Source organism: Phodopus roborovskii, unplaced genomic scaffold (assembly GCF_943737965.1).
Source record: "Phodopus roborovskii unplaced genomic scaffold, PHOROB, whole genome shotgun sequence".
Lineage (NCBI taxonomy): Eukaryota > Metazoa > Chordata > Mammalia > Rodentia > Cricetidae > Phodopus > Phodopus roborovskii.
In genome coordinates, this window is record NW_026125543.1 from 1,454,588 (window position 1) to 1,471,192 (window position 16,605).

Consider the following 16,605-nt stretch of genomic DNA (forward strand, 5'->3'; position numbering starts at 1 on the left):
TTCAGCACCACTCCCCACTCTGGAAATCACAAGGGGACAGAGCATCATCTTCCAAATTCAGAGACAGGGCGATTCTGACCTAGACCAGCTAGCGCTGACTTGTGAGAATTCAGTGACAGCATGTTCAGCCTAGAAGAATCTCTTGGGCCTGTACTGACATTCAATAGATCCCAGGAAAAATCAAGTAGAAGCTACAAGGAACAGTATGGATCAAAGAAACAACAACAAAAGTCGTTGTGTGTAAATATTAATGGAAAATACAAGAAGAGATAGAATAAAGTCTTAAATTCCAGGCACTCCCAGCAGAAGTGCTTGGAGGATGGGGGAGAGGGAGATAGTCATGTGCAGGGTGCTCCCTTATGTGGAGAGAGGCAAGGCTTCAACTGTCGACCCATGGTTTGCATTTGGCCAAGGCCCAACACACAAACATAAACTCGCTTAAAACATTATGAGATGTTTTTGTATGAATGTTTTGCCTGCATGTATGTATGTGCATGGTATGTATACCTGGTGCCTGTGATGGCCAGGAGAGGGCACCAGGTCCTCTGTAACTGTCCTTAAGCAAGAGCTGTAAGCCACCATATGGGTGCAGGGAACAAATCTGGGTCCTCTGCAAGAGTAGCCAGGGTTCTCAAAACTCGTGAGTCATCACTCTAGCAACAAATTTAGATTTTTTAAAAAAAAAATTTGTTCTTCCAAAAGTGGTTTTAGAAAAATGAATAATGCAAGATTAATCAATTTGGCTTTCTCGAAAAATACATTTTCCAACAGAAAAGTCCAATTAAGAAACAATCATAATCTTATCTGTTAATGGAACAAGAGAGAAGTTTACCGGGAAAGCACTCCAAAGGCCTGTAGTGGGCAGGATCTTAACAAAGTAGCAAGATTCTCAGACCCCAGCACAGCCCTGGGCATGAGGCAATGAAGAGCTTCCTGGCAGGGTGTGCTGCCAGCCCCCTTGAGTTATTTCTCACTCCTGTCCCTTTGGTAGTAATTACATGTGGCCTCTGATTCCTTTCTTCTCTTTCAGAGAAAACTAGAGCTTTTGCTAGTTGGAGATGCCACAAGATACTTCCTGACTGGCTCTGTACAGAAATTCTTTGCCAGCATGGCACATGTCACCTTGACCATTAGCAATGTGAAGAAGGTACCCACGCTTTTGGCTGCAAGCTCATTCGACATAATTTTCTTGAAGGTGACTTCCACCTTAACTGTGGAAGAACTGGAGGCTGTCAAGTCAATTAGGTAAAATTTTTCCAATCTTGACTCTACATCTTTAAAATCCATTTCTTAAATCCACAAGATACAGTATATTGATATGCTTGACATAAAATTTGTCCACTTTAAGGTTTTTTTTAATAACTGCCATTAAAATGGCACATCTTTTCAGAGTTGTTAAGAGTTATGTTGGATAGGAAAGCAAGCACTCTGAGTTCTGTGTGGAGCTGGCAGTGGCCTGAATCTGTTTCTGGGGTGTGATAAGGCTCCTGGGTTCTGATGTGAGTCCAGACCCTATCATCTCAGATACCCCCAGTAGCCATGGAGGATTGCCGCTTACTGGATTGCTCCCAATGGCTTGTGCAGCTGCTTTTCTATTTGACCCAGGACCACCGGGACCTGGGTGGACCAGTCACAGTAGGTTGGGCTCTCCCACATCAATCTTTAATTAAGGAAATGCCCTCCAGACTTGCCCTCAGGCCAGTCTAATGGAGGCATTTTCTCAGTTGAGGTTCCCTCTTCCATGAGGCCCAAGCTTGTGAACTGAAGGATCAGTTGTCGCCTAGCTGGCATACTGTGCAGTTAACTGGTTAACTATTTCACAGTATATTTTGGTTTGAATATTTTCAAGCATATGAAAGTAGAAAGAACAGACCAGTGAATTGCTAAGTCCTCAGTGCAGCTTTGATTGTTCTTGGTGGGACACCTTCCCTTTTCCAGAAAACTCTGCTGCAAGTGGATTGTACAGCAAATCTGACATTGTTTAGTTCATCCATCTGTGTTTTAGTAAATATTTGGGTAAGACTGAACTCAACAAAAGCCACGGCACCAATGACACAGCTATAGATTAATAATTCTGTAATGCTGAAATATCTAATCATTGTTCAGTGATCCCTGCTTTTGATTTTGAAAACACCTGTTGATACAAATTCAAATTTCAAATTTATCTTCCTTGTATTTTTGTCTTAAATTATACATATGTATCTTTTTTCAAACACACACACATCTATGTGTTTAAAAAGAGTTTTTTGTAATTTTCTCCAATCTGGATTTTGCTGACTTAATTCTTTTTTAAAATGTATTTGTTTTTATTTTATGTGCATTAGTGTTTTGTTATGGGTATTGGATCCCCTGGAACTGGAGTTACAGTTGTGAGCTGCCATGTGGGTGCTAGGAGTTGAAACCTGGTCCTCTGGAAGAGCAGTCAGTGCTCTTAACCACTGAACCATCTTTCTAGCCCCCGATTTTATTCTAATGTGCTTTTTTTTTCTCAACCTTTTTTAAACTAATGAGAATTTGAAAATATGGATAAGGTTGAGGTTATTTTCTTTAGTTAAGAAAGAGAAGTCTATTATATAACTCCTCCCTGATTTAAGATGCTGAATTTAAAACTCATTTAAAATTCTCCAAGTTAAAGGCATCTATAGTTTAGTTTCTAGTAAGTTAAACCCTTGAGTCTGATTTTCTTTGAATGATGATTTTGTTTCTTGGTAACACTTTTCCCTCAGATATCTCAAGAAAAACACACATTTGCTGTTTGTTTTTGTAATACCTGAAAAATTTAAAGGTATGTATCTAACTTCCTCATGTAGTGTGTGCTTCGTTTTCAATCGGGAATTACAAGGTTGGTGTTAACACAATTTCTTTAGGCTGTGTTTCAGAATATGGAGTGGATATAAGTTTCACTGAGCCATTGACCTTGGAAAAAATGAACATGGTGGTAAACTACTGGAGAACATTTTTCACAGATATGGGTGAGTTAAAAATATATTTGCAAAGGTTTAAGAAATTCTCATTAAATTCTACAAAAGCCAATGTTTGCACATTTTTAGCTTCCCACTTAAGCCTTTTATTTGTGAATTAACAATTTGCTATGTGTTTTATGAGTGTGTTTTTAATCATAGTCAGGAAATAAGTGTAAGTAAGGAGAAAAAAACTTACTTTCTTTTTCTGTAAGAGAAGCTGAAATGTTCAGAAATCTCAAATGAGTTGCATGATAGCTGTGTAATAATTGTTTCTGTTTTTGTTTGAGATTGTTTCTAAGTTTCTTTTCATTGGTAACCTGGCTGCTCTCATAGCTTAGCTATTAAAATATAATTGATTAGGTTACTTCATTACAGGGATGTTTAAAAAAAAGCAGAAGCATTAACTTGAACAGTAACTCCTTCCTTGCAAAACACTTGTGTAATTATTTACCTCTTGAAATGAATACAGGGTCATTCTTTCTTTTGCATAGGTTAGATAACAAAGCATTAATGTCTATGCCTCAATTAGACCTCTCCGTTGTAATCCCTTACCTATTGTGTTGTGTGTATTGCAACACTTGAGCACTAATTAAATTAGCTTATCCTAAAAGGATAGCTGACAGCCCCCAAGTCCTGGAATTAGTGTGGCTCAATAACTTTATGCTTGCTGCAGGTTGGGCTACTAGCCGAGAAATCATTCAGAATTAAGTTGATAGCAGATGGAGAGCATTGGTCAAGGGGTGCTGCATCATATGAGTAAACTCTGAAGACCTAAGATACTGTTTGAAGGCTGTGTGAAAAACACTGTGTGGAATGCTTGAAACTTGCTCAGAGTATCCATTTTAAATGTTTGCATCCCATGCACATGAAAATAATTATGTAAGGTGACATGATGACGAATACACTAACTTGATTGTGCTATGTTTACAGCATATATGTTTATCAACTCTACATACTGCAAACACACAGAGAGAGTTCAGTTATATCTCTGTAGATCTGCAACCTTTTTTAAATCTTAGAATTAATATTTTTTTTGAAACATACTGAGGGGCATTATATATAAATTCACATTCTGGAATCAATGTCTGCCTCTTTATAGTGTTAGTTTTCCATGGTCAGTGTAGTGAGTTCAATTTGTAGCAGCTCCTCACCCCCACCCCCAATCCCTAACCCCTCAGGCTTCAGAGGTATTCCTGGGTATGATGAAGCATGTGGTCAAGGTCCCTTTGCAATCTGTTCTCTGGTCCTCAGTGCAAACAGCAGCTGCTGCTCACCTGCCCTGCATCTTTGATGGGTCACAGTCATTCTCTAAATGTTTTATCATTGCTCCAAGGACCAACAGCTGCACATTCTTTTTCCCTTGAGGCAATATCTTGGCAGTGCAGTTGCTTGACATTTATTTAGAAATAGGAAGGTGATGCATAAGCTTGGTTGGGGCTGCTTTATAAAAGAAGTCACTGACTTACCAGGTACTGACTGAAAAGGGTGCCCTGGGGTACAGCATGGGGAGCTGTTTAAAGGTACTAAACTGAGTGGTTTTATGCCTCCTGAACCAAAATCTATCATTTGCTTTCTATTTAAAAACTCTGCTTTATAAAAGTCATTGGTGGTGATTTTAGGACTGAAATGAGCCTCTTTCTAAAATCCTGGCAGATGGGGAAAGCATCGAGAGCCTTCCAGAATATAGACTGCACCTCCAGACTGCCTGTGCTGAACTCGGGGGACACTTTGCTCCTGATCTGTTTCTTTGGTTAGTTTTATTTTTTCCCCTACTTTTCCATATTACATATGCTTACTGTGTGTGCATTTCATTAAAGATACCGCAAAGAAATTCATGATAGGATGCTAGCCCTGGTGCTGAGAGTGGCGAAGAGGGAAAGGCTCTTGCCCGGAAGACGGGAAGCATTCTTCAGTTCCAGATTCTAGAGTTGAGATCAGGGTGCACCTCACAAGAGGATTCAATGCAGCAGAAGAAAGTGCACTGATACTCAAATAAAATAATAGTAGACCCCCTTTTTGTCAAGCACACGTTTGAAACTCTGGTATTTGGACAGACAAACACAACCTAACCTAGTCTATGTCTACAGCACGTTCTCCCTGTTGTCTGCTTTGAACTCACAAACTCAACATTTCAAGTGTTGAGTGCCAGTGATTAGGGGAGGTTTTTATACATCCTGAAGGAAGCTCTCGGTGTTTTTGTTTGTTTGTTTGTTTTTATGGAGCCAATGGGCAAGCTGTCTCAGTGTCTGCACATCTGTGTGCTAGAGTGGGCATTCAAACCCACCTCCCACAGACAATTGAGATCAGACTCTTCCTATTTAGCTTTTTTGTGAATGTTGCCCTGTCTTTTTACACCTTAAGGGTTTTTTTTAATAGAGCTTAGAGCTTCCCAGAATGAACACATACTGTGGTCCATTGGATGCTGATGCTGGGGAAATTCTGAGTCAGGCACTTTCAGAATGTGTAGAATGTAGCCGTCCACTATTTGGAGCAAGGAGGGGACTTGGCAGCCAGTTCAGTATAGCCAGCCAAAGGTGATCTCACTTAAGTGTTGCATGGAGAGCAACAGCTTTGTGAATCGTAATTAGCAGCTGAGCCTCAAAGAGCTTTATGGAAAGATGACCCCTGTCTGGTGTGAGGTGGGGAAGGGTGTACCTCGTGAAAGCATGTTTCAGTGTCTGCTAGTTCTGAATTTTTCTTTATTCTCCCTCCTAATCTTCCCACTGTAAATAAAAGTAAAATTTCTGATCAAGTCCCACTCTTTTGAATAAAGACAATTGGATTATAAGGCTAGGGCGATGACTTGATTAATAAAGCAGTTGTTCAAAAGCATGGGAACTTGAAACCCAGAACTCAAACACAAAAGCTTTGAGGCCTGGGTGTCCAGAACCCCGGGAGGTGAGAACAGGAGGGGGGTCCTTGGGCACTGGCCAGCCAGTCTAGCCCACTGGGTGAGACTATCTCAAAAGCTGATAAATAGCACCCAAGGAAAGAAACCAAGGGGATCTCTAGCCTTATCTCTCTCTCTCTCTCTCTCTCTCTCTCTCACACACACACACAAAGTGGGACTGTTTTTAAATTTTAAAAAAACAATGCAAATGGACCCTATAGGCATGACTCAGACATTAAGAGCATTGGTCACTCTTCCAGAGGATACAGGTTCAATTCCCTGCACCAGTGTGGCAGCTCACAACTGTCTATAACTCAGTTCCAGCAGACTTGTCCCCTCTTCTGGCATCTGTGAGCTCCAGGCACACATGTTGCATATCATACACCAAAAAATTAATAAAATCTTGCAAAACCATGAATTTCTACAATCTGGACAGTAGTCAGAACAATGTCCATTAAAGGAGAAAATTTAAAAGGGAGAGAAACTAATTTTGCTGATAAAGCTGGAGTAGGGTGTGTAAAGTTGTTCTGTTCTTTTCTCTGTAATGGACCTTAACTTTTACATTGTTGTTTCATGTAAATGGGTTTTATTGTACTTGTGTCTGTGTACCTCAGATATGTATTACCTGCAGAAGCCAGCAGAGGGCATCAAATACCTTGGAACTGGAGTTATAGATGGTTATGAACCACCATGTGGGTGCTGGAAATGGAAACCGTGTCCTTTGCTCTTAGTTCCGGAACCATCTCTCCAGCCCCATGTGCCTTAACTTCTTAAGGGTAGATACAGTCATGCTCTTTGTTTTACAGAGGGACTATAAGACCCATTTCAAAATATTGTAGGTAAAAACTGCATCTGATTTGTCTGACATAGCCTGCCCTGTAATATGCTCAGAATATTTAATGCTAACTTACAGGTGGGCGGGAGCCATCTGATTCAGTCTGCTTCATAGCAAGTTGTCCAGGTATCAACTATTGTATGTAATTTATCAAATACAACTGGAAGGAGAAATAGGCTGATATTGCAAAGTTTTTACAACAACATGAAGCTTTAAAAAAAAAAGCATTGTCTGTGGGTGACTGCTTGTATTTTGGAATAGCCATAATTGATAAAATTAGAATGTCTTGCTTCCGAATATATGTTCTATTTAATCCACATATTTTTAGAATTTTCATCATTGGATTTATGATACCTTGAAATCTGGAAGTAAAGATTCAGTACCAAATGTGTCAGGTCCAGTGACTTAATGTATTTCCCCTTTTGTATGAAGCAAGAGAATTAGTCTCCATCTGGTTAGTGAATTGGCGTTTATTGCTGACAATTGCCTGACAGTTTTCCTCTTTAATATGTGGCATTATTTTCACTTACTCCTAGCACTGAGCAGCTGAAAAATGACACAGAACTTGAAGCAAAGGCCCCATTGCCACGTCCCGAGAGAAACAGGAAGACATCTGCCCTTCACTCAAGCAAAGAAAAGCTGAGGAGGTGAATGTCTACGCAGCCTCTGGTTTCATGGTTGTTCCTTTGCGTAGAGAAATAGAGTTTCCTAACTTTACCATTACTAACATTAGTCTAAATGAAACTAGTAAATGTGACTACTAAATGTATGTCGCCCTTTCGGCCATTTGGTCACCTGAGTGACCAGCTAGCTGAGTAGGGGCCAGTGCCGAAGCATGACTGGAGAACAGTAAGGATTCTGAGTGGTGGGAGAATGCGCATATTCGCCCGTGATCCTCCTGCTTCTTGTGGATTCACATTTTCTTGATGCACATTGGAACAATATACAATGGTGCTTTTCATTGTGGAAGTGGCATATATCTAGCAAAACTATAGAAAAGGGAGAGATACTGTTAACAGTTAAGTCATCTGTAGATAATAATGGCTTAATATCTTTGCTTTTAGTCCTTTTTGTATTTTATTCTTGCTTTATTTGATGGCTAGGAATACATCTTATACCCTGTCTTGAATACTACTTTTCCCAGTAAGATTTATAACATCATTCCCACTGCACATGAAATTCTGAAGATCTAATAGACTATAGTTTTCTTAAGGCCTCCTCCTGTTTAACATGTTTAGGCAGCTTTTCATATTTTACTGAGAGATCGCTTTGAAAACTTTGCTGTGTGTTTTATCTTCAGTTCTTTTGTAAGCGAACGTTCTCTGTGAAAAGCCTTCCAATAATAGTGTCCAGTTGTTGACTCCTTAATGCTTTCCCCCCAGAATAGTTTCCGAGACCTCTCTGCCAAACCCTAGAGCTCCCGAAGCCCTATAAAAATACCACTTGTCAACATATTTTCCACCCTGACTAAATATATGTCAAACAAGTTTTTTTTAGTTTAATTTTTCTTCTTTTCTGAAATTAAGAGAAAAGTAGGGACTTGCCTCAGGTTCCAGCTGGTTGCCCTGCACATGTCAAGGCCATGCCTAGATAAAACAAGTACTTCAGAAAAAATCCCAAGGGCTTGTATTAATTCAGTTGGATCTACTTTTCCTGTGTATCTCTCTTTTGGATCCTAGCTCAGACACTGTCCTTTGCATTTTAGTTCATCTGCTTAGGAAAGCTCTCTTCTTGTTTTCCTTCAGCTCAGGCCACAGCATGTGTAAACACACATGTCACAAAACACCATCCTCTTGTTAAAAATATGGTTCAGGCCCAGATCCTGACTCCTTAGCCTGCTAGGCTTCTAGTGTGAATTAAAAAAAGGATGTCTGTATAGCATGAGTTTCTTTTCCCAAGGGCAGGGTTCTACAGATCCTTAGGGGCTGTGAGGGGTATGCCTGCACTGTCTGGGCCTGGTGAGGAAGCCGGGGCTGCCATGGTAAAGACTCTGTATTTTGGCAGTTGTTCAACCTGTGCTGCATTCAAGTTGGGACTCTGAAGGTTGTGATCTCAAGGGCTGTGAGGACTGCTGGCCTGGGGACATGGCCTGCCTCTGAAACAGGGACCAGATGAAGATGGGGACAGTCCCATTTTCACAGAAAACCCAGGAAGAATTGTTTATCCTTATGACCAAAGAAGAAAGTGAGACTGATGCTCCCTTATTTCCACACAATTCTTTGAACAGAGAACGCATCAAGTTTTGCTGTGAGCAGCTGCGCACCCTTCTGCCATACGTCAAGGGGAGAAAGAGTGATGTGGCTTCGGTTATTGAGGCGACAGTCGATTATGTGAAATACGTCCGGGACAATATCTCTCCAGCCGTCATGGCCCAGGTACTCAGTTTCTAAAGTCCTTGCTTGGCACTGCTTTCGGGCACCAATTTTTATTTTTGTTTTCGTAATTGCAAATAAATGTGTCCATAAGTCTGTTTTTACATATGCATCTTTGTATTCATTTAGATTACCGAAACCCTCCAGAACAATAAAAGGTTCTCTAAGAGGCAGATGCCCATTGAGCTGTTCCTGCCACGTGCAGCCACATCACAGAGGTATGGCCAGCGCTGTGTGAATTCTTAGTCTGTGTGTGTTTTTCCTTCCTTGTTCATGCTGAATGAATGGACAGGAACTGAAAGCATACACAGTGAGAGCCCAGGTTAAGGATCTGGGAATGTCTCCTACTGCACATACTAATCATTTCATTACTGTGATAAACGAATACAATATTCTCTGGGCTGTGGTCTTTGTTACCCGTGAGAACCTTAAAATACAGCTTGACTCTGCTTGTCCAGCAGGGGCAGGATGGAGCCTATAATTCTCTGGCAGAGGTTGAGGGCTGTGGAGCATGTAAAACCAGTTAGTACGCAGTCCTTAAGCTCACTGACACAAAATGTGATATGACAAGTGATGACTTCCTTACTCAAACTGATGAGTCTGTGCAAGCAAAGGGAAATCAAAACAGACCTTTGAAGAATCATTCAACGTCCTGAGTACCTCTTCGTTCTACCTAGATAATCTATAGCGGAGGCTCTGTCAGGGCTTCTCAGGTCTTGACTAATAGGAACGCCTTGGAAGAGCTGGGGTGTCGGCCCAGTGGTTGAGAACACTGGCCGCTCTTGCAGAGGACCTGGGATCAGTTCCTAACACTCATACGGTAGCTCAGTCAGCTGTAACTCCAGTTTCATAGGATCTGATGTCCTCTGCAGGAGCTGCGTGTATGTGGTACACATACATAGATGCAGGAGAACATTCATAAATATAAACATAACTTTAAAAACACAATTTAGAAGAGCCTTTGAACTCAGCATTGTTCTTGTTGTTTTCCTGGAGAGATGCTCAGAGTGAACTCTTCTTGTCTTTGCAGGGAAGATGGTGTGCTGGCAAGCACTTACTCATCTGTACGGGAGATCCAGCTCCTGGCTGATCAGCACTTGAATGTGTATCCTGTCCCTGCTGCAGGAGGGCCCTTAGAGGAAGCTGTAAGAGGTGAGCTATGCCTAACCCTGTGTAGCTCACAGAGCACATGGGCCTGAATGGAGGCTCTGCAGCCCCTGGGTCCCCCGAGTCCCTGTTCGCTTCCCTCCATAGCCAGGTGGTCAGGTGGAGCTGAAACATCACCGTGGGTCCTGGCTTCATCCTGCAGTTTTTAAATCGAGTTCTGTTAGCTCCTTTTGTGTCACTTTAGAGGATTTGGTCTGTGTTGGCAACAGCAGGCATGGCAGCTTTCCCATGGTAGAACGTCACAAAGCAGGGATCAGGAGTCAGAACAGAATGGAATCGGGTGGAAAGTCGCAGCTCTAGCCGGCTTCGCAACCCCACAAAACAGTGCCACCAGCTGGGGATCATGTCTTCAAAATGAGGTTGGGCAGGGGTGAGTTTCAGATTCAACCACAAGGGTTATCTCAGGAGCAGAAGCACTGGCTGCTCTTGCAAAGGACCTGGGTTCGGTTCCCAGCACCCACATGGCAGAGCTCACAACAGGCTGTACCACCAGTTCCAGGGGATCCACTGCCTTTTCTGGGCTCTGCAGGTACTGCATGCATATGATAAGTGTACATAAATGTATGCAAACATTCATACACATAAAATTTAAAAAAAAATATGAACTGCCTCAAAACTGATCACAATTGCCAGAATGTTTATCTTGCTAGCAGATAAGTATGTTAATAAATTTATTTCTTATAGAAATGAAATCTACAACGAAGCATAGTTCTCTTAGTACCTAGAGGATTGGTTTCAAGTCCCTCTGCTGACACCAGATCTTCAGTATCACCTCCCTTCTATAAGACAGAATATCATTTGCATATAACCTGGGCACATCCTCCTGTTTACTTTAAATCTTTGTGGGTTGGATGGCACCTGATACAATGTAGATTTACACAAATAGTTGTTACATTATATTGTTGTAAAGACCAAAGTCTGTCCATGTTTTCTGTGGACTTGCTGTTGCTGGGGTTTTTTGTTTGTTTGTTTGTTTGTTTGTTTGTTTTTAGTATTTTTAGTCCATGGTTGCAATGCCAGCTCAAGGATACAGAGGACTGACTGAGCTCTTATTAATTCAGTGCAGTGCAGCTTGTGTGCTGAGCATTTAGAATGTTAATCTATTTCCTTCTTTCGAGTCTTTGTTTAAAGGCCACTTACTCTGAGTCCTCAACTGCCTAGTTAAAGCTACATACTCTACAGGACACTGAACCCACTTCCTCTGTTGGATTTGTCCTCTTGGTACTCATCACTTGCTAATGTCATTTACTCCCATGACTTATTATTGGCTGTCTATGAAGGTACAGGGCTCCCCCCTCCTGTTTTATCCATTGCTGCATTTTTAGTGTCTAGAACAGTGATGGCCGTGAAACACGTAGACCACAAATACCCACTTGGACATATGCAGCCCTCCTTCCAGAGGCATTTCCTTTACATTTTCATGCCATCCTAGGCATTTCCACGTAGCTCTGGAAATAAGGATGGGAAGGAGCAAAGCCAAAGCAAAAGAGGGCAAGTGTATGGCTTTTGGTATTCATGGAGGATAATCTTCACAGAGGTGCCTGTCCAGTCTGAGTGACTGCTGCTGAGTGACAGGGATGCCCCTCTCCTTATCTAGTCTCTCATGAGTCTCCCGAGTCCTTCTTCTAAGGAACTGTGTTGTGATAGCATCCTGCTGTGCTGGGAACATCCTGACCATCACTCTCCCCACTAATGGCAAGTCTGTGCTCTGGTTCTTGGTATCCCTGCCTCAGAGATGGGGAAACACGGATAGATGAGATAGATGCAGGAGTTGTTCATGTGGGCCTTGAAACTCAGTGGCAGACAGGATCACAGAAGCAAACTGGTCCACCCAGTGTGTTTAAGTGCAGGATAATGCACCACATGCATGTCTCTAGGATCAGGGGAGCTCTGAGACAAATACGTTTCCTACAGTTGTGTCTAAAGTCATAAGAGGAGCCAAAATAGAACCAAACCCCCTTAGTCCCGAAGCCAAAGAACAAAATCCAGATTATTTCAGTGGTCTGTTTAGGCCTTTTTCTTGACCTGGGGAAAAGGGAGGAGAATAGCAAAAAAAAAAAAAAAAAAAAAAAAAAAAAGTCACCTCCAAGCTACAGTAAGTTCTGTGGCACAGTGTAACATGGCATGACTCAACTGATCTAAACTATGTCAGGTGAGGTCATACCCAATTCATACCCAATGCCTGTTAAGGATGTATTTTTACATACAACACCGTTCTGCAAAAACTGTTGATGGTGCAACTTCACACTTTTCTGTGCTTGCCTATTTTGTGGGATCACATCACATGAAGAGACCACTCTAGGAAGACATAGCTATACTAGTACTGTAGACTTATAGGATATGCAAAGCCAAAGGGATTGGGAATCCCCAATTTAGTTACTACGTATTTGAAAAATAACTGACCATACTCATTATGTTTTCCTTATATATATTTTTCTGTAGATTGGTCATCCCATTTTTATTTCATAATTTAAAAAAGATTCATATTCTTTATTATTTATTTTTATTGTTTTATGTGCTATTTATTTATTATGTGTATTAGTGTTTTCCTGCATGTATGTATATGCACCATCTATGTGTGGTACCTGGGAGCCAGAAAAGGGTGTTAGATCCCCTGGCACTGGAATTAGAGGGTGTCATGAGTGTGCTAGGAGCCTAACTCAGGTCTTCTACAAGAGTGAGATGTGTTTTTAACCACTGAGCCATCTCTCCAGCCCTAAAAATTATTTTAAAACATTATGTATTTTAAGAATCTTTTTCTTCTAGCTACTGTGTAGAACTAAAATAAATAACTGATGGTCTTGCCTACTTCAGTCACAAAAAAAAAAAAAAAAAAAAAAAAAAAATCGGCCAAACTTCCTTTGCAACTGAGTGTAGTTTGGTTTATCTCACATTCTTCTTTGCTTTATAAGAATGGTTTTAGGGTTTCTATTGCTGTGGTAAAACACCACAGCCAAAAACAGCTTTGGGAGGACAGGGTTTATTTCATCTTATAGCCTGCAGTCCATTATCCAGCAAAAGCAAAGCAGGAGCTCAATGAGGGACTTGTAGATGGGGAACTGAAGCTGAGGCCAGTGAGGAACACTACTTACTGACTTTTCAGCCTGTTTGCTTATAAACTCAGGACCTCCATACAAGGGTGGCACTATCCAAGTGTGCTGGGGCCCCCACATCAATCTAGAAAATATACTATCAACTTGCCAGTCTTTTGGAAGAATTGTCTTTATTGTCTCTCTTCCCAGATGACTCCAGCCTGTGTCAAGTTAACACAAAACTAACCAGGACATATGGTAGACACACACACAAACACTCACTCACAAGCAGAGAGATCTGCTTGTTTTCTAAAATCTCTCATGGTTAATCATAAACATACAATGGTTATGTTGAGTTAAATGTCGTTACAGGAATGGCACACTTTTGCCATAGGTGTTTAAGTGCAGCTGCCCATGTGTGTGACATGGGGAAATGAAATCGAGGGCCACCCAGTTCTCATGCTGTAATTCAGAGTCTCAGTACTGTGCGCAGTGTTCACAGACACCTGTTTTCTTTCTTGTTACAGGTCAGTCAAGCTCTGCTTCAGAGAGCTCTATTGAGGATCTTTATAAAACGAGAGTCCCCAGCACAACGCTCTCTCTTAATTCCTTCCATGCTGTCAGATATTGTTCTGGGGCTGTCCCTCCCCATGATGCAGCTGCCAGAACAAACCAGAATGCTCCTATCTATGTACCATCCACTGTGTCCAGTGTTTCCAACTTTCTCCCTCAGCACTGCAGTTCTGTGTTTTGCCAAACTTGCCCAACCTGTCCCAATTGTCCGGTAAGTGTTCTGGGGTCTGTGAGTCAGACTGGATGCTTCCAGCCTGTGAACTGCACTTTGCTGTTAATGCTCCGGTCTCAAAGCTCATAGTCTGTACCCCAGGAACTGTGTTGGTTTCTAAGTCACTCCTTCTGAGTGATGATAAATGCTGGAGTTAACCCAGGCCCTTACTCTCCATGGTGCAGGCCTGGTTTCTAGTTATATCATGAATCTGGATATGGCCTAGCTAGTCTAGCATTAGATGACCAAGTGGAATCGTGCTTTTGTGGGTCTGGATACCCCTCCTTATCCCCTCTGCTTCCATTCAGAGTTCCTAGGACACTGCAGCCCATTCCTCTATGTTCTCAGCCCATAACTGCTTCTGTTATCTCAGCAGCAGTTACTCTCATTATATGAAAACCCATCCTCCATTTACCATCAGGCTGAGTTCAGACACCAGTTTTTAAACAACAGTCGTTGGGTACCCTCATGCTCTGGACATGTGCTTACTGGCACCTCTGGGAAGGTAGTATCTACAGACATGAAGCTCACACTCATGAAATGTCTTAGGGATAAAGCCAGAGAAGCAGGTAGCTGTGATATGGGTTGGAGCATGTAGGAAGAAGACATATAGTCAAGTCGGTTACTGTTGGTCCCTGGAGAAGTGCTTACTGTGTAAGTCAAGATCCAGAGACAAAGAATTAACCACATAGGGGGTCTGGAATCAGAGATGAGCAAGAGAAGCATGGATGGGTCAGCATAAACAATGAAGTCTTTGGAGGCCATAACTAAGCCATGTATTCTGTGTACTTAAAAGCCATGGTCTGACAATACCTAATGCAACCCTTCCAGAGCAGAGTGTTGTCAACTCTTTGTGACATCTGTGAGACAGGAATAATAGTGGCTGCTTTAAGATACACTGTGAGAAAGACATCCCAAAGGGAATTACAGAGTAAACTTAGAATATGAGTGTTGCAGATTTAATAGTGCTAGCGATGGTCAGAATAGGAAGACCAAGACAAAGAGGATGCTATAGTACTGATTGATTAATTGACTGATTGACTGACTGACTGGCTGATTGATTGATTGATATGAGATCCTGCCTTGTTATCTGCTCTGGTCTTGAACTCTTAGCCTCAAATGATCTTTCTGCTTAAACCACCCCAAAATATTGGGAACTATAGGCTCACACTCTAAACCTGACACACTGGGAACTACAGGCTCACACACCTGATTAGTTTTTAGTTGTTGACATCTACTTATTGTATATATTTTTGATGTGTAATTTTTATAAGAAAATATTTTTGTCTTATTTTTTAAGGTGTGTGTGTGTGTGTGTGTGTGTGTGTGTGTGTGTGTGTGTGTGTACCACAATGTACATGTGGAAGTTAGAGGACAGCTTTTTCTTTTTCTCGTTTCTTCCTTGTTGAGGCAGTCTCTCTTGTCTCTGTGCAGTGTACTCCAGGCCATGAGCTTCCAGTGGGTTCTCGAGCTACCTCATCCAGCATCGTCTTCCGTGGGTCCCAAGATTCAGACTCAGATCATCAGATTTCTCAGCTACCGCTTGTACCCGCTGAGCCATCTCCCCAGCATCAAGAAAAGTAAATATTTGAAAACCTGTAGATTTAGTTGCTTGTAGACTCCAGTTGGCTTTATAAACTATTTTATGATACAGAAATGCATTTGTGACATTAAGAATGAGCCAGGCTTCAGGTAATGTGTACTTCTCCTTCTTTTACAACAGTCTGGTGCATATTAATAATGCATGCTTGCGGCTCATATTCTAGACCACATGCTGAGAACAGTTTTTCAGTTCAGGAAGAAGGGACAAAGAAAGATTTCTGAAAGCTGGTGACCCTGGCTTCTGATGAATGTGCTAGAATCTTCAAAGATACATAGAAAGACAGTGGATGGCAGTGATACCTTTGTGTTCTCAGTCATCTTCATCCCTGCTGGCAGCCTGAGTGACCCACACACATTCATTCTACCAAAAACTATTGTTCACTTTGTGAAAATCATGCTACGAAGAAGACCCATGTGGGTGTAAACAGCTAAGATACTCTCAGGCCACCAAGCACAGATCCTGCAGCCTGCTCATTTCTGTCACTGATTTCTAGTTGATTTTTTTTTTCTAGAATTGGCATTTTAAAGAGTCCCCTTCTTCATTCATCTCCCAAACTAAATTATCCAGGGGGGGTATGGAGTGGTGCCTGCTTTTCCAGTTGGTGACTGCCTACATTAATATGCTTTTGGTTGCATTTTGCAACCATGTCAGTAGGATGAAAGCTAGAGAGGCAGTTTCCTTGAAGGATCTTTATTTACAGACCCACAGATTTCTGCTTTGTCCTTTCTTCCTAAGTGGTATTAGAGCAACTGTTGGAAACAGGGGGAGGTACGGTTGTTTCATACTTTACCGAAATGTTCTTACACAAAAGTTTTACTGTTGAAGTGTTAAAGTGTTAAGGTTTACCCGGCAATCCATTGTTTTGTTTAATAAAATGTTTTCTCTTTTAATAACAGTATGAAAGGAATTTGATTCTATTAGATTTTTGAGAAGCCTAATAATTACTTTCAGCTTTTGTT

The 16,605-nt window shown here is 41.5% G+C and overlaps 1 protein-coding gene across 1 annotated transcript in view; it reads left to right on the forward strand.

Moving 5' to 3' along the window:
* Nucleotides 1–15,627, forward strand: part of Sohlh2 (spermatogenesis and oogenesis specific basic helix-loop-helix 2) — a 50,140-nt gene extending 34,513 nt beyond the window's left edge. The window contains exons 9-18 of the mRNA XM_051177034.1: nt 1,031–1,245; nt 2,727–2,785; nt 2,868–2,972; nt 4,617–4,713; nt 7,225–7,335; nt 8,916–9,063; nt 9,190–9,278; nt 10,091–10,212; nt 13,733–14,043; nt 15,478–15,627. Of these exons, the coding sequence (XP_051032991.1) occupies nt 1,031–1,245; nt 2,727–2,785; nt 2,868–2,972; nt 4,617–4,713; nt 7,225–7,335; nt 8,916–9,063; nt 9,190–9,278; nt 10,091–10,212; nt 13,733–14,043; nt 15,478–15,627 (1,407 nt within the window). The remainder of the gene's footprint in view (nt 1–1,030; nt 1,246–2,726; nt 2,786–2,867; nt 2,973–4,616; nt 4,714–7,224; nt 7,336–8,915; nt 9,064–9,189; nt 9,279–10,090; nt 10,213–13,732; nt 14,044–15,477) is intronic.
* The last annotated feature ends 978 nt before the right edge of the window (nt 15,628–16,605 follow it).